At 38.8% G+C, this 19,556-nt stretch overlaps 1 protein-coding gene across 1 annotated transcript in view; it reads left to right on the top strand.

Moving 5' to 3' along the window:
* Positions 1-19,556, top strand: part of Pard3b (par-3 family cell polarity regulator beta) — a 965,008-nt gene that overhangs the window by 352,367 nt on the left and 593,085 nt on the right. Inside the window, exon 3 of the mRNA XM_059278226.1 lies at positions 11,946-12,117. Within this exon, the coding sequence (XP_059134209.1) occupies positions 11,946-12,117 (172 nt within the window). The remainder of the gene's footprint in view (positions 1-11,945; positions 12,118-19,556) is intronic.

Below are 19,556 nucleotides of genomic sequence, written 5' to 3'. Positions count from 1 at the left end.
TTGAAAAATGGTATAACTCAATACCACTCAGTACTGGGACGCTGTAAAAACAGCCAGAATTTCCATGTATCTAGGATGGGAAAGTAACTAAATTATCTATGGTATACTTAAATATATTACAAAATATTCAGTCATGAATTCTGTTCATTTTTTTACAGATTATAATTAGAGAAGATTACTCATAAGAAAATTCTAATTGAGAATATCAAAAAAGATCATGACTTATGCAGCATGAAATATGTCATGTTATTATGCACGTGTGTGTGTGTGTGTGTGTGTGTGTGTGTGTGTGTGTGTGTGCATCTAAGGTAAATGCAGGAGAGGCCACTCAAATGTCTTTATGAAGCTTTTTTATTTTTGCTATCTTTACAGCACTAAAATGTATCTAAAACCCACAATTTAGAGGGAATCGAGAGACTGTGACCTCATATATTCTTGTCTCTATATTTTTCCTTTTTGCCTAGAAACTATAAAAGTCACAAGTTTCCAAGTTCAGATTTTGCCAAAGAGGCCTTTGGGTCTGATGATATTACCATGAGGACCAACTTTAGAACGTCATTGCTGCCAGTGATCACTGGAGCCTGGCTCTAGGGGTCCAGGCCTAATTTCAGAACTGTTCCTCCATTTGCCATAAATATAAACAGTGTATTCCAACCTTTGATTTAGAACTGAATCATAGTTTCTATACCTGTAGAATGCATTTTAAAAGCTTCCAATTTATTACTACCTTTCGGAGCCCAACAGTGTACAAGCAGCGACAGACCCCCCCTCTGCAACTCCTCCTGTTAGGAGTGAGAAGCCACATGTGACTGGAAAGAGACAGGATCCCAGCCTGTTGTCCGCAGCCCCATAGCGGGGCCTCATTCCATGTGAGTGTGATGCACCCACCATCCTATTTACAAATTTGACTTTTACATGGTCCCAAAGTCAACAGCCATCCCAACAGGGCTAGCCACCTTAGCGCCAGTGAAAGGAATGGAGAGCAATTAGAAGTTAGAGGGAAGTTTGGCTCCACTCACTCACAAGGTGTTCAGCAGCTAAAACCACCTGCAATTCCATGTTACCTTTTTAAAACATTGGCCTCAAAGACTTGTCACCCATCACAAGGAAGGCCTGAGTCCAAATGGAATATGTAAGAGAAATGCCTCCTCCTCCCCCAGCCAGGCTCCTGCTGACCTTTTCGATCGCCCCCAGTTGCCCAGCTGCCGTGAAATGTGAGAGAAGGTAGAACACCACTGGAACTGGACTTGTCATGGGGCCAATCAGCCAGTACTTGGACCAATTTGCTAAAATCTCCATGCTAAAGAGTCAGTTCCCTCACTGACCAATCTGATGAAACACTGGCTCATTTTCAGTCCCAACCATTTCCGTCTTTGGAATATGTTCACTGCCTTGGAATATAGGGCCACCTAAAGGGCACAGGAAACTGCCAAAATCTGTGTGCTTGGATACTGGCCCAGGGACAGGTATGTCCACTGCATCTGCCTCAGGCCAACGCTGACCTCTCTTAGCTAGAATGTTGCTTGTGGTGTGTAGGATATTCATACAGCTCAAGTATGTATGAAAGGCATCTCTTAGATGTGTTGGAGGATGTTGTAAGAATCCATTGTTTTTCTAGCAAGCTATCAAACCATTGTCTTTAGAAGGTTCTGGCTTTCCTATCATTCTCTGTAGAGGTTTATTATCTGAGAGCTGCTAGATTGTCTTGAAAGCAGAAGTTTCTTTCTTTTCCCTTTTACAAAATCGGTTGCTGTATTTGGAGCCAAGTCTCATAAATTAAAATACTTGTCAAAATAAATGAATAGGATGTTTGTTATATTCATGACTTAAAATCACGTTTGATTGCTTACTCATTAATCTGAAAACTTAAGCAATACACTGAGTGTTACAGTCATTAGGGAAATACAGCAGAGTCTCCCAACAGCCAGATGTCATGGAGAACACTGCACAGTCGTGCTTGTTTCTAAACTGGGCGTGTGGATGGACAAATTAGTTTTCCAATTTCAAAAGATTTGCCCTGGAAGAAAATCCAATCCATAGATGTAATCTATCAGGAAACAGAATTGGGATCATGGTATACTAAGTAGATTTTAGATGGAAAATTGTAAAATGCAATTTCATCTGGAACCCCAAGGATGGACAGAGGCTGTTCTGCCCACATGGTTGTGGGGGTGACCTTTCCTATTCCCAACTGAGTGGAGAGTCAGAACTGAGAGAACTGGTGTCTGCGTGAGAGAGAACAAAGCCAGACAGCCTTGTAGCTGAGGCCTTGTTCTCCCTCTGGGATACAGAGCAAACACTGATCGCTCCTCAGCTTGGGTAGCATTTTTCCCATGCAGGAAGCACTGTAGTAGGAGTTGGGAGTATGATGTCTGGTTATGCTTCTTTCCATTCTCTCATGTGTAAAGGGCCAGCTGTGCTTCTCAGTGTATTTCATGAATATTAAATGTCTGACTGTGGAGAGCCGTCCTAGCCCAGGAGGCACCAAAGGTTACAAAGGCAGGAGCCATGATGTCATCAGCAGAATAGCATCTTCTAGTGTGCCTTTGGCTCTAGTCTGACCTTTTCTGCTCACATTCCAAGTTTGGTTTTCGTTGTTTCTGTGTGCTAACTTGTATTCTCCTAATAGGCTTTGCTTCTGTTTTAAAAATTGCAACTATTCATTAAGTTTATTTTAGTGGTGTGATTCATGATTTCAAGCTGGTAATCTATGTTTAGATAGAAGCAGGTAAATTCAGACCCACATGCTGTGTGACAGGTGGGGATAGAGATATGGACACAGTGTCACAGGAATACCAGGGAGTCTGTAGAAGGCTGCCAGTGGGAAATTCTGAACTGTAACCATACTCAGGTCTGATGGTGGGAAGACCACTTCTGCAATAGCAATAGTATTGTGTCTGAATGTTAGAAGCTAGGATGGAAAGCTGCCAGCCATCAAGGCCCTTCTGCAGGTTAGAGTGTCAGGTCTAAAGCAGTACCCCATTTGACTGTAGTGAACCAGTCCCTACACAGAGAACTCAGCCTGAAATTCCACCTTCTCCTAGAGGGATGAGCTCCACTTTGGCAAAGAGCTTTCCAAGGGGTATGCTTCTGAGACAGTGTTTAGTTTAAGTATTGGATTAGCTGGGTAATATAATTGTAGGATACTATAAAAAAGAAAAAACAAGGCAGCTGAACATACTGAGGCTGAGTGTTAGTTACATTGTAAATGTATGTGACACCTAATTTATAAGATGCTTTTTCATGTACTATTTTATCTTCCAATGTTTGATAGAGTTGTTTATTTAGTATAGCCTTTTTCAAATATGGGTAATGTGTGTGCTAGTTAGAAATAATGAAGAAAGTGCCATGTGACTGTATATGTGTGTGACTCTGTGTGTGTGTGTGTGTGTGTGTGTGTGTGTCTGCCTTTTCAATGCGGCATCATATTTCATGTCTTCATTTCTAATAATTCCCACTTTCTGGAGACCTTCAAAGCCCTTGAGATTGGACAAAATTGAGGCACTCCACAGTGCTCCACTGGGTAAATGGCAAGTAAAGCCACCTAGTGCACTGGGATCACCTTTGCAAGTTCTCCAGCCTTTTAAACCCAAGTACTTTATCTTCAATTTTCTTGTATGTCTGGTATTATTAATGTATTCAATTCTGGAGCAGAAGAAATGTTATTACTATGTAAGCAAATACATTGAGTTTTAAATTTTCTGACATTTGCATTGTTCTGGTGATGCTCAGTTTGAGTCTTGGCTCTGCATCCACACACTCTTTCCATAGCTTTGCCCCCAGCTCCACGTGGATTAAGATTTCATGGCTGCCACTTGACCTCCCTGGGAGCCAGGCATCTCCTGTGTAGACATGGGTTGTGAATATTGTTTAATAAATGGGATCTGTTTTCAGCAAGGAAGTTAAAAAAATGCAGTGAAAACAAATTGAAGATTTTCTCAAACTTGTCAAGTGGTTACATACCACTTTAAAATTTTACTTCAAGTCATTCAGAGGAAGAATATGATTCAGTTTAATGTGTTTAACATATACCTCACTTCTTAGCAGCTTGCTACATAATTAAAGGAGGTAAATGTATTTGGGGTTGAAATATGGATGGCTTCTCAATGGGCATATTTTTTGTTGTTATGGGACAATTTAAGCAGAAACCTCTTTAAAATGTGATAAGGATGAATAGAGTTCTTAGCACAGCTGAAGAAATCCTGTTACTTTCTTTCACTTGAAGCTTAAAGCTACAAAGTTTCTAAAGGCCACAATTATGATTTTCAGTCTGAGGGGGGGAATGGAAATAGGTTTATCTCATATACTGAATGCAGATTGACACTCCTGGGAATGAAGCCATTGAGTACTTCTGGGGACACTAAGTCCCATGCTAGTGACCGGTGACGATGCTAATGGGGACCTGCTCATTTTTCTGATGGAATGTAATGCTTTTAGATGTCAGGAAGAAGAACCTATTTTATAGCTTTGTTTACAGTGGCATCAAATCGGCTCTTGTAGGCAGTTGTCGCTTAGTTCTGAGAAGAAGCCTGGATTCCAGTGAGATGCCACCTGTCTTCAGGTGACACTCACAGGCCATACTGTGCTTCCTCCACGTGTGATTTCACAGTCTGGCCTAGACTTAATTGCATGTATTAAGACTTGAGATGAATGATTCCAACCTTGTGTTGTCAGATCCTGTTCTTTGTCCTGTGATTTTACTCAACAGTCATGGACAACGTGGAATATGTGGAAAACTGTAAAAATGGCAATTTGTTAAGTTCAACAGTTTAACCCAAAGAACTCAATATGGGAAATAAGCCTTTCTTCATATTAGTTCATTAGTTCATTTGACTTGTAATTAAAATAGAATCACACGATTCTCGGCACAGTTACTAATAAAAAGTGCCTTTATAAGTACAGTTTATTATGCTCTGTGAGCATTTGGTTGGTTCCTTTTTATTCTCTACACAGGCTAAGGATAATAACATCAGATTATAAAAATGCAGGCTATAAAAGTGACAGAATGCTACAGGTTGACAAGAGAATAAACCACACAATGAATATTGAGGGACTCCGCAGTGAATGCACTAGGTGGCACTTATTGTTAAAATATTTACTTGTCAGCTTAGAAGCTGCAGACCCTGGCAAAGCACTTGGAGTTGCAGCCCCATGGAAGCGGCGGTGACACAAACCACGCAGGCCTGGCTGGAGGAGCGGGGCTGCACCTCTAAGGGTCATGTGTTCTTGTGTGATGAAAAGTAAGCATAAAAAGAAGACCCCAAATTGCCCATTTGATGTGTTTGATCTTGGTAGTGCCTGTGTTCCTCTGTCAGCTCTGTGATGAAGAGATTAAAGAGAAACAACAAAGCAAATGCAGGATACGGATAAACAAGTCAAGTGGGACTCAGTCTGCAGGCCAGGGAATGATCTCTGTGTTAGGACAGAAAATTAAATGTAACCACCATTATGCCTCAGATGCCATGCTAAGCGTTAGCTACACTGGGAATGTTGCCAAGGCATTAGCATTGTCTCCTCACTCAGAAACACACACCTTACTGGTTGATGGGGAATCAACATCCAACTGGTCATCATAGACTTTTGGTTCAAATATAAAAGCAGATCTGAGCCCAAGAGAAGATAGTGCTAAAGTGAAATTGCACACGTGGACCTTTTGAATCAGATCTGTTATTAAAGGGTGTGTTATAAGTTGTACGAAGTTATTTTACATTCATTTGAGTCTTTGTTTCCAATTGTTGACTTTTCCATTTCCTTAATCTTTACAAAGTACAGAGTAAGTAGATGGAAATGCTCTCTACACTAAGGTCTCATTGTTTTCTTGGAGACTCTCAAATATTCATTTTAGAAGTATCTGGGAAGCAGACACTGTACTTCCCAAAACTAATCCCTAATCTTTAAATTTAGAACAACACTCAGCATTGGCAGTTGAAATCCAGCCTAAGAACAAGAGTTTACATGTACCATAGCAAGGTTTTCATTTTCTTGTGTTCTCTCAACCTTTATGTAAGATATACTATGCTTGAGAAGTAATCTACTCCTGGTTCCTCAAACAGTGGTACAGAAACAATACAACCAGCCAACTACAGCTTCCGAAGCTGTGTCTTGTGACTCTATGTGACGTCCTGTATCTAAATGTGAGAGGTCACAAGAATGACAGCAGTAGAAGGATTTTCAACATAGTGACCAAAAGTTAAAATCAAGCACACGGAATCCAGGCTGTTTCTTGCTGTACCTCTGTGTTGTACCCTGTGACGTCACTATAGCCTTTGTTCTGAACACACCATGTACTACACACGACCTCCAAAGTGGTGCAGGGAACACAAGCAAAAGCTGCCTGAAAGCACCTTGTTCACATTCCGGGCATTTCTGCACTATAGATAGCAATGCTTTTACTGTATATACAAAGTTTTCTGCTTTTCTAAAACCACAATGATTTAGTTGTGGAGAAAAAGCAGATTAGCTATTTTCTTATTATCATCCAACAGCATTTAAGTATCAGATCAAGCTTTCAGTCAAACCCGAAAAATGTTGAAGACACTCTTCATTCAACAATGTCAAACATTCAGCTAAGGTTTAAGTTCTTTACGTAAAAAAATAAACAAGTTATATCTCATTAGCAAGCCGAATTGCTTCATCCTTAATAAAGGATAAAAGTATATTTATTTTAAGAATTATATCAAAATAAATTCCTGTAGCATCACCAGTTAATGCTTGATTTGTATACCTATGTGTCTGCACAGAAAGCTTCCAATGCAGAAGGGGGTGCCTGTGAAAAAAGATTGGGAAGCCTGAAGTGAACAGCACTTTGATGAAGGAGGCACAGAGTGTATGATTCCATGATTTTGTAGAACAAAGCTGGTCCTGTGTTTTGAGATGATGGCATGCTATTTCAGCCTGTGTCTCTGCTTGGCCAGATTTGTTCACATTTGTTCTTAGGCTGCTTCGGGTATATGCTGCATGCCTCCACACTGAATGGTATCTTGAAGCACAGTTCTCCAGGGAGTACCTAGGACCATGCTATTAATGCTGCCTGCCTTACTTTCCACCCTGCACACACACACACACACACACACACACACACACACACACACACACAGATGGAGTATGTATGTATAGATGTATGTATGTATGTATGTATGTATGCATGACAAAAAATAAGAAAATACACATTTAAACTATGTTTAAGGGACAGCAAAGTGGGTTTGTGCACAAAGGTAAAGGACTGCCTTGCAAACCTGCTAGTCTGAATTCAGTCCATAGAACCCATGTGAAAGATGAAAGGAGAGAATTGATTCCACAAAGCTGTCCTTTGATCTCCACAAAAGCCACATAGAACATATGCACACATGTGCTCCCCTCCCACATTGTTTAAGAAATTTAAAATATTTTCAAATTTTATTTTGGATATATCAATTTAAAATTGATATATTAGATTTCAGCATATATTTTACCTTATCATTCACTTCTTTTTATTTAGCAAACACATATTTACCTCATATTTATTGCTCTAACTCAAGGAGGTCAGACCATCCAAAACAGAAAAAAAGCACTGTCCTCTTGAAGTTTCAATTCTGATAAAGTGAGGATAGACAGTTAAGAAGTGAGAAAGATGAGAAAAGATAAGTCACTGAGGATGTGCTAAAAACTCTAAGGAAGTAATAAACGGTGGACCACAGGGAGTAGTGGGATGCTGAAATGTAGTGTGCCAGCAAAAGCCTGGCGTTTGAGTAGAGATGTGGAGACTTCACAGTGAGGTTCACAAGATGGAGTGGGTAACTTTCTCAGGAAGACAGCTTAGAACAGCCACTGAGACAGGTACAAAGATACTAGTCTAGCTGGCTAGAGTCCTGGGGATGAAAGAAAGCAACTCAAACATGTGGTCAGAAGTGTAACAGACCCTACAACCTCAGAGGCCATAGAAAGAGTGTGGAATTTCATCCATGTGAGGGAAGAGAGTATTACAGGCACCTGAACATGAACATAGGACAGGCATGATCTCAGATTTTTTTCAAGATTGTCATTAATGCTGAGTTGAGTATTCGGTCCACTGAAGGGACGATGTCTAGGTAGAAACAGACCAGCAATAAGGCTGCTGTAGAAACCACCTTGGAACTAGATCCAAATTGGTGGCAGCAAGGGTGGTAAGAACTCGTCAAAACCTGGTGACATTTTCAGATGTGTTGAAAAATTGAGCATGTGTGGCTGTAGGAGAGGAATAAAGGTGAAGAATTACTACACAGCTTTGGCATGACCAATTGCCTTTAATTTCGATATAAAGGAGCATAGAAAGAATTTTGAAAGATTTGTTGTACAGTTTTAGAGATAATGCCCAGTTTTTCACATAGTCCTGAAGCTTGGTCAGAAAGTCTGATAAATGTAGAATTTATTTGCCTGTACTCATAACCAAGCATGAAACAGGTGAAGTCATAACCAACTATAGACCCTTAGCATTTTCAGAGATCAGGTAATAAAGAGGGATTGTGGAGGGACATGCAATTGAAAACCTAGAGAGGTGAAGGAGAAACCTAGGCAGTCTTGTGTTCTAGAAGGTACATGAGGAGAAGACACCAAGGATGACAAAGTGCTCAGTGACATCCTAAACTCAAGGCGAGAGGTGGCATTAGTTTCTGCTACCAGGAGATGCTTTTGGCTTTGACAAGAGCAGATTCAATGAGCTAGAGCCTGTTCAGAGTCTCAAGGTTTGCCTTAGAGACAGTCAAGAAATGGCATTGTTCCTGTTTTCATGAATGGGTCCTGAGAAGGCTTTTATTTTTGTTGGATAGACAAATTAGTAGCCTTTCTGTATACTGACCTTCCTAAGTATATCTGGAAATTAGATGGCTAAATACAGAAATCTGTGAGGACAGACGCTTAGGTTGTAATCAAGCCATGTGAACAGATCCCATGGGTTTAGGGGAGTTTGGAAATGTCATGGCTACACTTGGTAGCATGAGAACAATGGCATCCCAGAAGGCAAACAGAAGGCATTCCAGCTGATCAACTGAGTAGAGGGAAGATATCAAGTCACATAGTTCCCATATGCACTTTACAGTTTGGGTTACAGTAGCCTCTAAAGTACCAATGTGAAAATTTCCATGTCAAAATTTAAATATAATTCTTTCTTTCATGTACTCCTTGCCTCTCTTGGAAGAGGTAACTCTGTATGGTTTAAGGGGAGGATGCAGAAAGCCTCTCCCATGTACTAGATGCTTTGAAACCAGCCTATCTTTCGTCGAGAGAACAGCATGGTAGTTTGTGTTATTCACTGTACCTCTGTACCAAGGTCTCCCTGTAACTCTGCTACCTATTAATGTAGATGTCTTGATGAATCAAGTCATTTAGTTAACAAGGACCTCCAGAGTGTGAGTTAAATGACTCACCAGTTTGGAAGCAAGTGTGAGTCTGTACATGGTAGAGAGATAGAGATAGAGATAGAGATAGAGATAGAGATAGAGATAGAGATAGAGATAGAGAGAGAGAGAGAGAGAGAGAGAGAGAGAGAGAGAGAGAGAGAGAGAGAGAGAGAGAGCGCAGCTGGTAGAAGCCCTTGTCAGTCAGCCCTACAGGGCCAGATCAGAGAGTCAGAGTATGAGTCCATTCTGTCCAGAGTAGACTTTGTTTCATCTGGTGATCCGAGGCTCTGCTGTGAGAAAGCCTGTAAACCATGAGACTGGGTGACAGAGTATGGGATTAATTAACTGAAGAGATCATTTGATGTGGGAATCAACCAGGTTCCATAATCATCTACAAAACAGCCATGTAATGGTTTATCTTCAAATAATGGAATTTATGGTTTTGTTTTGTTTTTGTTTCCTAAGAACATAAGATCCCCATTCCCAAATTAGAACTATTCTATAATGCATCATCTCTTTACATAGTTTTCATTTTGAGGAAATGTTATAGTCTGTGCTAAAATTCTGGACTGAAAGCTGAAGAAAATGATTGATTCCATCACCAGATGCCATTTGGTCCATAACTGTGGGAAACAGAATCTCCAAACAACAGTGTTTTCCCATTAAATGTGTGGGTATAATACTGTCACTGCACATTTTGTAATGTTTGTGGATACAATGTTTAGACAATAATAAAGTTTTTATAGAATAAATATATCTAATGACTTAACTTATGAATTATCAAATTTAAGCTTTATATTTCTGACTGATGTTCTTTTTTCTCTGTCTCCAATATTTTAAAGTGCATAGATGAACCTGAGAGTTAAGGGTGAAGGAAGGAAGAAAAATAAGATACCATTTCTATGTAAAACTGTTCAGTGTACCAATTCAATATTCCACTGCTTAGTTGATGGATATATCATAATGAACATTCAGAATATATGTGAACTCACAATATGCAAAGTTGAAATCATAATTATCATAATTATGGCATAGAAGTAATAAAGAAAATAATTCAACCACATTTTAAAATTGATTGTATTTTCTATGTCAAGATTGAAAGTGTAAAACCTTTCATTTTAGCCAGATGATTAGAAAGATCTAGTTTTGCTGATTATTTTGATAGTAGAATAATCTTTCATTATTAATCTGCTTAAGTCTTATCTCAAGTCAGTTCATCAATGTTAGCAATTAAAGATAGAAAATGCGTGTGCTCAATTTCAAGAATTAAAAATAATGCCTTGGGAGTAAGCATTAGTTTTCTGTGGTGAATGGATTGTTGGGTTTTCCAATTAAAGAAGTCTCCATACTGGAAATGAGTAGTCAATTATGAAAATTATTTTTGAATAGCCAATTTACATATCCATAATTGTGTTCATTTCTTTTGAAAGACTACGTTGGAGTTTACAATATTTTGATTGGTTACCCCTGCATTTGTGTTATTAATACTATTGCCAACAAGATTCCCCAATGAATGGGCTTTGAGTGCCTTTCTGGATATGACTGAATCATAAGTATACTTGCTTTTTAATGAATGAAAACTATCCAAAGAGTTACTAGCAGTTTTCAAAATTAGTTAGACTGTACTTCTTTGGATTGACAGTAGTATCCATGAACTGCCTCCTGAATTCACATTTGGTCTTTTCTACCTTAGCCATTGAGAAAGATTTGAAATTCCTCTATTGGAGTGCAGCCTCCAAACCCAAACTATAATCATACAGCAGGTCTGCCTTAAGTGTCCTACAGTGCCATAGCCTCATGTGATTAGTAAAAAAAATTAATGTCACATTTTTCATGGAAAATGACATTTAAGTTTTTTATATTAAAGATATGCAAATACATTAAGTGAGTATATTTAGTGTCCATAAAATCCATTATGAAAAAAAGTTATGAAAGTCATGTATAAAAATGGGACACATGTATGACGAACACATATTATTTGTAGCTATTAATATTCTTATGTTTACAAGTATGTGTGCATTTAGATTGTGTCTAGAAATACGTGTCATGAGGAAATGCTATACCCCTTTGTGACCTGAATGTACACTTCTATAATGTATTCTCTTGTTCATCTTTTGTATATTGAGCTTTCATTTTGCACCCTGGGAGTGAATAACTTATTAGAAAAAGTTGCAAGTGAGGCTGTGTGTATAGTACAGTGGTAGAACACTTGCCTAGCATATGTGAAAGTGTAAGTTCAATCTTTCACAAGAGAGACACACACAGAGATTGATAGACAGACAGACTCATACGATGAGACAGAATGATGACGAGAGAAGGTAAGAGGCAACCATTTCATTCCTTTAACAAGAGCTGGCCCAAACTGACTATTTCAGGACCAGACAAACCAGAGCAAATCCCTCATCATGTTCTGCTGCTGTGATGGCAGGGGTCACATTATTGAAGATTTAAGCAACTTAGCATAGTAAGACTTGAGTTTTTTTAAGGCGACATTTGCTTTAAGACCAAGTAAAGATCACAATCAACTAGACACAGTGTCCCTGTGATAAACATGTCCCACAAAGTAATTAGTGTTGTTGGACTCGTTTGCAGCTCATCGCTGTGTTTGATGAACAAGAGCCACTCCAGAAGATTGAGAGCCCCAGTGGAAATTCCGTGGATCGGCAGAGCCCAGATGCTTTCGAGACAGAAGTGGCTGCCCAACTGGCTGCGTTTAAACCGATCGGTGGGGGAATCGTAGTGACCCCGTCTGCTCTGAAGTTAGGTAGGTGGATTTTGCTGTTGACACCGTTCATTTGGTTGCAAATGGCATCAGCTTACTAACTTCCTTCTCTGTGAAGCTCATCATATTAATATTGTTCTCTATAAAAACATCTGGTTTCTCCTCTCTCTAAATTATTTTTCTATGGCTCTCCACTGCTGCTGGAGCTCATGTAAGGAGATGCAGTTTTTGTCTTGAACTCAAAGTGACTCCCACTTGCATGCCCTTGAAGAATCACACGGAAGCAGACTGTAAGTGATGAAGTTTGCCTGTATCCTGGAAGCATTGCTGTTTTTGTGAAGTTCATCACTTGGGAAAAGCTAAGGGTTACCAAGGAATCCACACTAGAAATAAGGTTCTCTTTCTCTCTTAGGCATCCTGTTTTTCTTCCTATATATATCTTAGACATTGGAGGAAACAGTTGGGGAGTTAGTTTTGGAATTTAAATTTGCCTGCTGGTTTATTCAAAAAAGAACAGTTTACCTGGTGATTTTGCTCAGAATTCTTTTTCTTAATATTTGTTTTGAACGTATAGGAAGTGAAAATAAACATTCTTCTAAAGTTTCTGTCAAGTACTAGTCCTAACATATCTGTTTTTCCTGATACTTCTTAGAGATAAGTTTGGGTCAGTTTAATAGCATGTCATTTTTGACAGCCCACTAATGTGCCAGTGTTTGAAATCAGTGTTATTTGGGTAGATCGTGAAGACAACATTATGAGACTGCTCCTTGTTCTGGGTAGAACTTAGTTCGACCTAATTCTCAGGCAGAAGGACAGACACAGTCCCCACTTCTCTAAAAGGATCTGCTTTTTCTTGGAGAAGAACATGCACTTAGAATTGTGACAGTTTGTCTGGTAAGGATAGGCAGATAAAGACACTTGCTGTCAATCACAGGGACCATAGGTCTATCCCTGGGACCCACAACGTAGAAGGACAGAACCAACTGTGTTAGTTGCCCGCTGACTTCCACAGGTATACCTAGGAATGCATGAAATAGTCCACACACACACACACACACACACACACACACACGCACACATACGCACACATGCACACACGCTAAATGGAAATATTTAAATTGTAAAACTTATACATAGGTCTTTTTGCCCCTCATTTGAAATTCAATATTTACTATTGTCCACCATGGTGGCACATGACTTTAATTGCAGGACTCAGATATCTGTGAGATCAAGGCCACTCTGGTCTACATAGTGAGTTCCAAGACACCCAAAGCTACATAGTGAGATACTGTCTCAAAATAAACAAATGAACAAATTAACAAATGAATAAATAAATAAATAAATAAATAAATAAATAAATAAATAAATAAATAAAATTACTGTTTGTTATATATATGAGCAAACCAAATAACCCTGTTTTGTCTCAGTTTTCTGAAAAGCATTTGTAGTATCCCTTTTAAAACAAACCGAAAGGGAATTAATGACCTACGGTCTTATATTTTCCTGCATATTTTGGACTCAGGCTAACAAAGCAGTCTGCTAGAACATAGATGGCAAAGGGCTGGCTGGCGGCTTCTCCTCTTCTGGAGCCAGGCTCGTGGCTTCAGCAACCTTGCAGCCCCATCGTTCATTTGCATAATGGATGCCTTTTTATCCATTATGCAAATGGTATGAGAGGAAAATTAGGCAATAAGGGAAGACGAAAGGAGAAAATTGCTCTTGCTTGTTTTAATATTCTATTTATAAGCAAGTGCTGTGAGCTTCAAAAGGCTGTGACTCGTGGTATCCCTGCCTCTGGAAACTTGTTTTCACCTTTCACTTACGAGCTTTTGCAGGGAGGAAAGTTTGTTTGTCTTCTGCTTTTTCATGGCTTCTTTTGTTGGACCATCTGATCAAAAGAGTGATGTTGAATCCAAGAAGAAGAACCAACTCAAATTCTCCTCCTTGCAAAAATAGATTTTGTTTCTATTTTTAAAAGATTTATTATTTTATTTTTATTTCTGTACACGTGTGTGTATGTGTGTATGTGTATATGTACACATACCCACATGGAGGGCTAGAACAGGATGGTCAATTTCTTAGGGCTGTAGGTACAAGCAGTTGTGGGTCACTGGACATGGATGTTGGAAACCAAACTCAGGTCCACTACAGTGCACTCTCTCAGTCACTGAACTGTCTCTCCAACCCCTCTTCTTTGAGACTGATTTTGTGTCTATTCAGTAGGACTACTATCAGACCCTGACATAAAGACACTACATCACATGACTTCATCCCTCACTACTTTATTGGTCCTTACTCCTTAAATGTTAGCTACTATGTTTTAATATTCTCTTTTTCAAGAGATTAGGAGTTGGGGCAGAGAAGTTTAGTAGCTCATCCAAATCACATATTGATCAGGCGTCAAAGCCAGGATGTGAACCCCTGCAGGCTCAAGTGTTAGGAACCATTTCATTCTACGATTTCTGAGATACTGTTCATAGAAATACTGATAAAACTTCCTTGGAGTTTACTTTGTGAATGTAAACCAAATCCCAGAAAGGGCCAAACATCTAGGTCTACACATCCACTTCATTTAGTCAGGTAGAAGCCACTAACAGGAGTACCAGGCAATAGGTCACAGTGAATTTATACTTAGGAAGCCGAAGTCACCGAAATCATGAAGTGTGTTCTCTCCTTCCCTCTTTTCATTCAGGTCTGCACCCTAGATCTATTGGGTGGGACCACCCACATTCAGAGTGGGTCTTCCCTCCTCAGGTAAACAACTCAAAGGCACATCTAGACATGTGTCTTCTAGGCGATTCTGAATCTGGTCAAGGTGACAGTAAAGATCAACCATCATGCATAGCTTCTTAACTGGACCAAATTTAGCAAGATGATTGTCTTTCCAATACTTGCTTTTACTTACAGAAAACCTTGGGGTTTCATTCTGGTAGACAAGTTAAAGAAATTTATAACGCATTCAGTTCTGTGTCTGCCCATTCTGCTTTGCTATTAGTGTTCTCACAACAGGGGCTGCTCATGTACTGCCTCAGGATGGAACTGGCTTGGCCATGGCCCTTCTGGGGTGTAACCTTGGTATGTTGTGAGGCACAACCCTGCACTCCTGCTTATATCACCACAGGGAGGGGGTGTCTGAAGAGGAATAGTTTTTCTCTTCCAACAGTTCATCATGAAGGATGCTTAGACATGAAGGATGCCAACCACTGAGCCCTAGGCCTTCATGGCCTCTTGCCACGTAGCTTTGTTGCTGATCACCTTTCATGGTTGCTTAACATGTCTACAGCCACCAAGAACTATCTGCCATTTAGTAATTTCCTTGAAATGTTAATGTCTTTGTGTCCAAATCTTGCTCACTTTTCCTCACTTCGTCTCTGTTTATCTGGTTAAAATGTGCTACTTCTGTCTAACCTTAAATGCTATTTTTCTGTAAAGCTTTGTCTAAATCTTTAAGACAGTGTTATGTACAGTGTTATAAGCAGGTAACTTCCAATTATCCAACCAATGAAAATATTCCCCCAACCTAAAAACGTTTGCAATTCCATGTCTTATAAACTAATTATATATGTATTTGTATGTTTATATTTAATTTGCAAGCAAAGTTTTAAACCAAGGGACAATAACATAATTCCAACTTTCAACTCCCCATTTATCTAAATTATTTCTACCACAAATTTTCTAATAGATTCTCTAATGTCTAAGTGACTGGCCTAGACTCAGCTCTAACAAATTATTATCATCTTTTATTATACATCCTAGAAATTGCTAACACAACAGTCTATTTAAGAGAAGAAATCTGGTGGCTGAAACAACAGCTAGAATTGTAGAGAGCTATATTCATAGACTCCATTTGGACCTTGAAATTACCTCGTTCAAGAATTTTCCCCATCCCCTCTAGAGCCCTTTAGTACTTCTAATGATAGTTCAGTGATTTGATGAGTGTTTGATCCTAATTAACAAAATCATTGTTGGTTGCTTACATTCTGGATGGGGTTGGATTCAGGATCAATATCTGAACAAGTAGTTTAGATATAACCAGCAGGTTAAATAGTAGATCATGCTCACAAGAGTACAGGAGTTTGGTTAATAGACAGCAAGTGGAGTGCAGATGCTTCTTAGAAGTCTCATAGCAAGGATACTCACCTTTACTCTAAGGAATTATGCACTCTTGGAATAAATTTCATAAATATAGTCTTAGAATTAACAATTGTCTGGGTGATTGACACCATTTTACAAATGAATATGTGAAAACATCAGTTCATTGTGTGCTCTGGTGTTGAATGACTAGTTGGTTAAAAACTTCAATTAGACTACTCCTTGGCTTCTCTAGCGCCGTGCTCCCTCAGTTGCATGATATTTTTGATGAATTATATATTTCAATTATCCATGCCCCTTTAATACTAGATGTGATAATAGTAACACTTCATATCCTTTTGGAATTGAGATAAAGTGTAAATTAATAAACAGATACTATGAATAATTGTAAATCAAAAGCTAATAAAGGAAACAAGACTAGAAAATTGAGGGGCCTCAAGTTTCTTTTAAATCCCATGAGTTACTGGCTATTTGTTGTTGTTTTCTCACTTCATATTGGCAGTATGCATGCATGTCCGTGTGATCTTACAGCAAACCAATATGCTAATGGAATCCCTGTGATACTTTTTTTCTTCAATGTGGATATCTCTGCACCTTTGCTGATATTTCAGGTCTCTACATATAAGGTCAGATGGACAGATTTTACTTTGAAGTTTGGCTGAATAAGAGTCCTCTACCTTTCTCATGTCTATTCCTCATGTTGCCGGTTTGATTGGCGGTACCTGATCCTCTGATCTCCAAAATGCATTAAGTGGCTATCACCAAAAGTTGACATAATCCTTGTCACTTGAGAACAAGTGAAATGGAACTGGTCCAAGTCCCTGAAGTTTTTGTTCCAGAGTTCCAGATGTGTGTCCTAAGCCATGTAACTTAACTCTGAGAGGATTACATCTTCCCACACAAAAATAGAGGAGGCTCCATTTGGATTGAAGATTCAGAATAAAGGGCACACAGATTGCTCTTTGTTATGTAACCATCACCCATAGCTTTCTCCTCTATAAACTAAGCCTTGCTTCCGTGGGCTGTGATTGTCTCAGGAATATATCACTAATACCTAGCTGAGTTTGAATCCAGCTCTTTGCTCCTGTCAATTTCCATCTCATGACCCCAGTTAGGAGTTTTATTGTGTGTCTTTGGATAATTTTCTCAGTACTTGATTGAAATTTGCTATTTGGGGTTCAAGCTTACCTGAGAAGATATTCCTTTAGTTATAAGTATTTTAAGAATGCAATTTAAATAGTGTTTCAGGATTCAAAGGACTTTGGATTTGGCTGTTGCCACTCCTGTGATCTGTGTTACCTAGATGTAAAGCTATCTGATTAAAGTTGAGAGTTGAAATGATAATAGTTTTATTTTATCTGTATTAAACTTTGAAGATGATGTGCTGTCTGTTACAAGTCGGCCTTATTTCTGAGACCTGAAAGGTGCCTCGAAGGCTTTATTGTTTCTGTGTGTGTTGTGCTTCTTCAAAACAAAAATGGAAATCATGATTATATGCTTGCTATAATAGAATTATTTTCAAAACACTCATTTCTCTCCTCTTTGTTTTCTTTCAGTAGTTCTCAGAAAACATTGTGTAGCCCTGGATTATTGTTGGAAATCACTACCATTTTCTATCTGAGTTTGAATAATTCAGGACATAAAGGCAACATATGGGAACATTTTTCTCAGTTCTTAAGGAAACCAAATCCCTTTATGGCCCTGATCTCGGGAAAACACACGAAGAGGGAAGCTTATTCCTTTAATTAGGCTGTAGTGTGTAAGTAGCTGCTGTGCCCATAATGTGACTTTAAGTCTTGGCATCTGATCCTAGACAAACACACTCACACCACACACATAGCAGAACTAAAGCTCACGGTTGGCTTGTGTTCCTGATGGAGCCTTTGAATCCCCACTACAAAGCACGTAAGCCTGTGAGGGCTCCTTGTTGCTGGAAGCTCTCTCCTGCAGGCTGGAAACCCAGACTTAAAATTACCACAGAATTTGCTTGGGTGAATCCATAAGTCATAATTTGGTCATTGAGTTTCATCCTATTTGTTTCTTTTGAGGCTGATTATTCAAAAGTTAGCAGCCATAGAATAGTGTTTCTTTCTTTTCTTTTTCTTCCCTGGGAGCCTGGTATTTACCCCCCTTGCAGGCTAGATGAATGATGCTGTAATTAGCTATGGTGACCTTGCTAGGCTATCATCCATCAGTCATGGCCACACAGTCAACAAAATGTGTGCTGCTTTCTAGTCTGATGGTAACTAAATCAGGACTAAGGAGTTGACAGCCTGTCTAACTTATTCTGGGAGCTATTCTTCTTTTACTATTGTTATTTTGGTTTTTATTTTAGTTTTTGTTTTCAGAGTTGATGAAATGTTACCCTGGGGGTGTGTGTGGAAATAACAGGTTATTCACTAAATATCTAAAATGTTTGGTGGAAAACTAGTCAATTGAAAGAATAAAATCAATACTAAGGCAACCTAATCCTAAGAAATATTTAACACCAATTACTGCACAGTAGTAATTTTGTTTATATTCAGCTAAGTACAAAGCTGAATACTTTGAATGTGACTTATACTCTGAATGTGCAATTGAAAATATTGATAATATTGCTGCCTCTCATAGAGGAATATTGGGTGTGTTCTGACTTCTGCCCAAGTTTAGTTGATATCTCTTTAGAAATTTAACATGATGAGGTTTGCACAAAGACAGTCTTTATTCTTATAAATGGATTTTAAATAAGATATTATTTATTAAATGATGTAATGGTACACTTTGGGAAAATTTATGACCACCATCTTAATTTCACTTTTTGTCTATTTTTATATTCATTTTGACATATTTTAGTCTCGTTTCAACGTTTCAACTTTCATTTTTTAGCTATCCTTTGTCTCTTTTCTTAATTTTGTATGATACACCCAATTCTTTCATTTAATGCCAAAAGGATATTAAGTTTTTTTATACCCTAAATGGAAAGTTATTAGTATATGGTTTACATTTAACCAAAAATGCAAGAGAATACAAAAAAAAAGCTTTCATTCTTGGCCTCTCCTAGCTGTATTTTCTAAGTTGATTATGTGACCTCTAAGAAAACAGTTTGCCATCTCCCCTTTGGCCTCTTCCCAATGCTGGACCCACACTGAGCCTGAGCCTGCAGGTCCTCTAATAAACAAGCACAATGAAAGGTCACCTTTCCTACTGTTCACTTGATATTAGACCCCTGGGTTTTTAAGCCTCTTTTGCAGATTGCTTTTAATAGGAAGGGCAGCGAAGCAACTCCCCAAGTAGTGGGAATATCCTCAGTGATGCTGTCAGATTCAGCTTTGGGGAGCAGCCTGGACCAATGGTAAAAATGGTTTGTGATTTGTATTTTTAATGAAAGGAAGACATACCAAAAGAAAGTA

The sequence above is a fragment of the Peromyscus eremicus genome, chromosome 13 (assembly GCF_949786415.1).
Source record: "Peromyscus eremicus chromosome 13, PerEre_H2_v1, whole genome shotgun sequence".
NCBI classification, from domain to species: Eukaryota; Metazoa; Chordata; class Mammalia; order Rodentia; family Cricetidae; genus Peromyscus; species Peromyscus eremicus.
The sequence above is the reverse complement of the archived record's forward strand: the minus strand, read 5'-3'. Positions and strand labels throughout refer to the sequence as shown.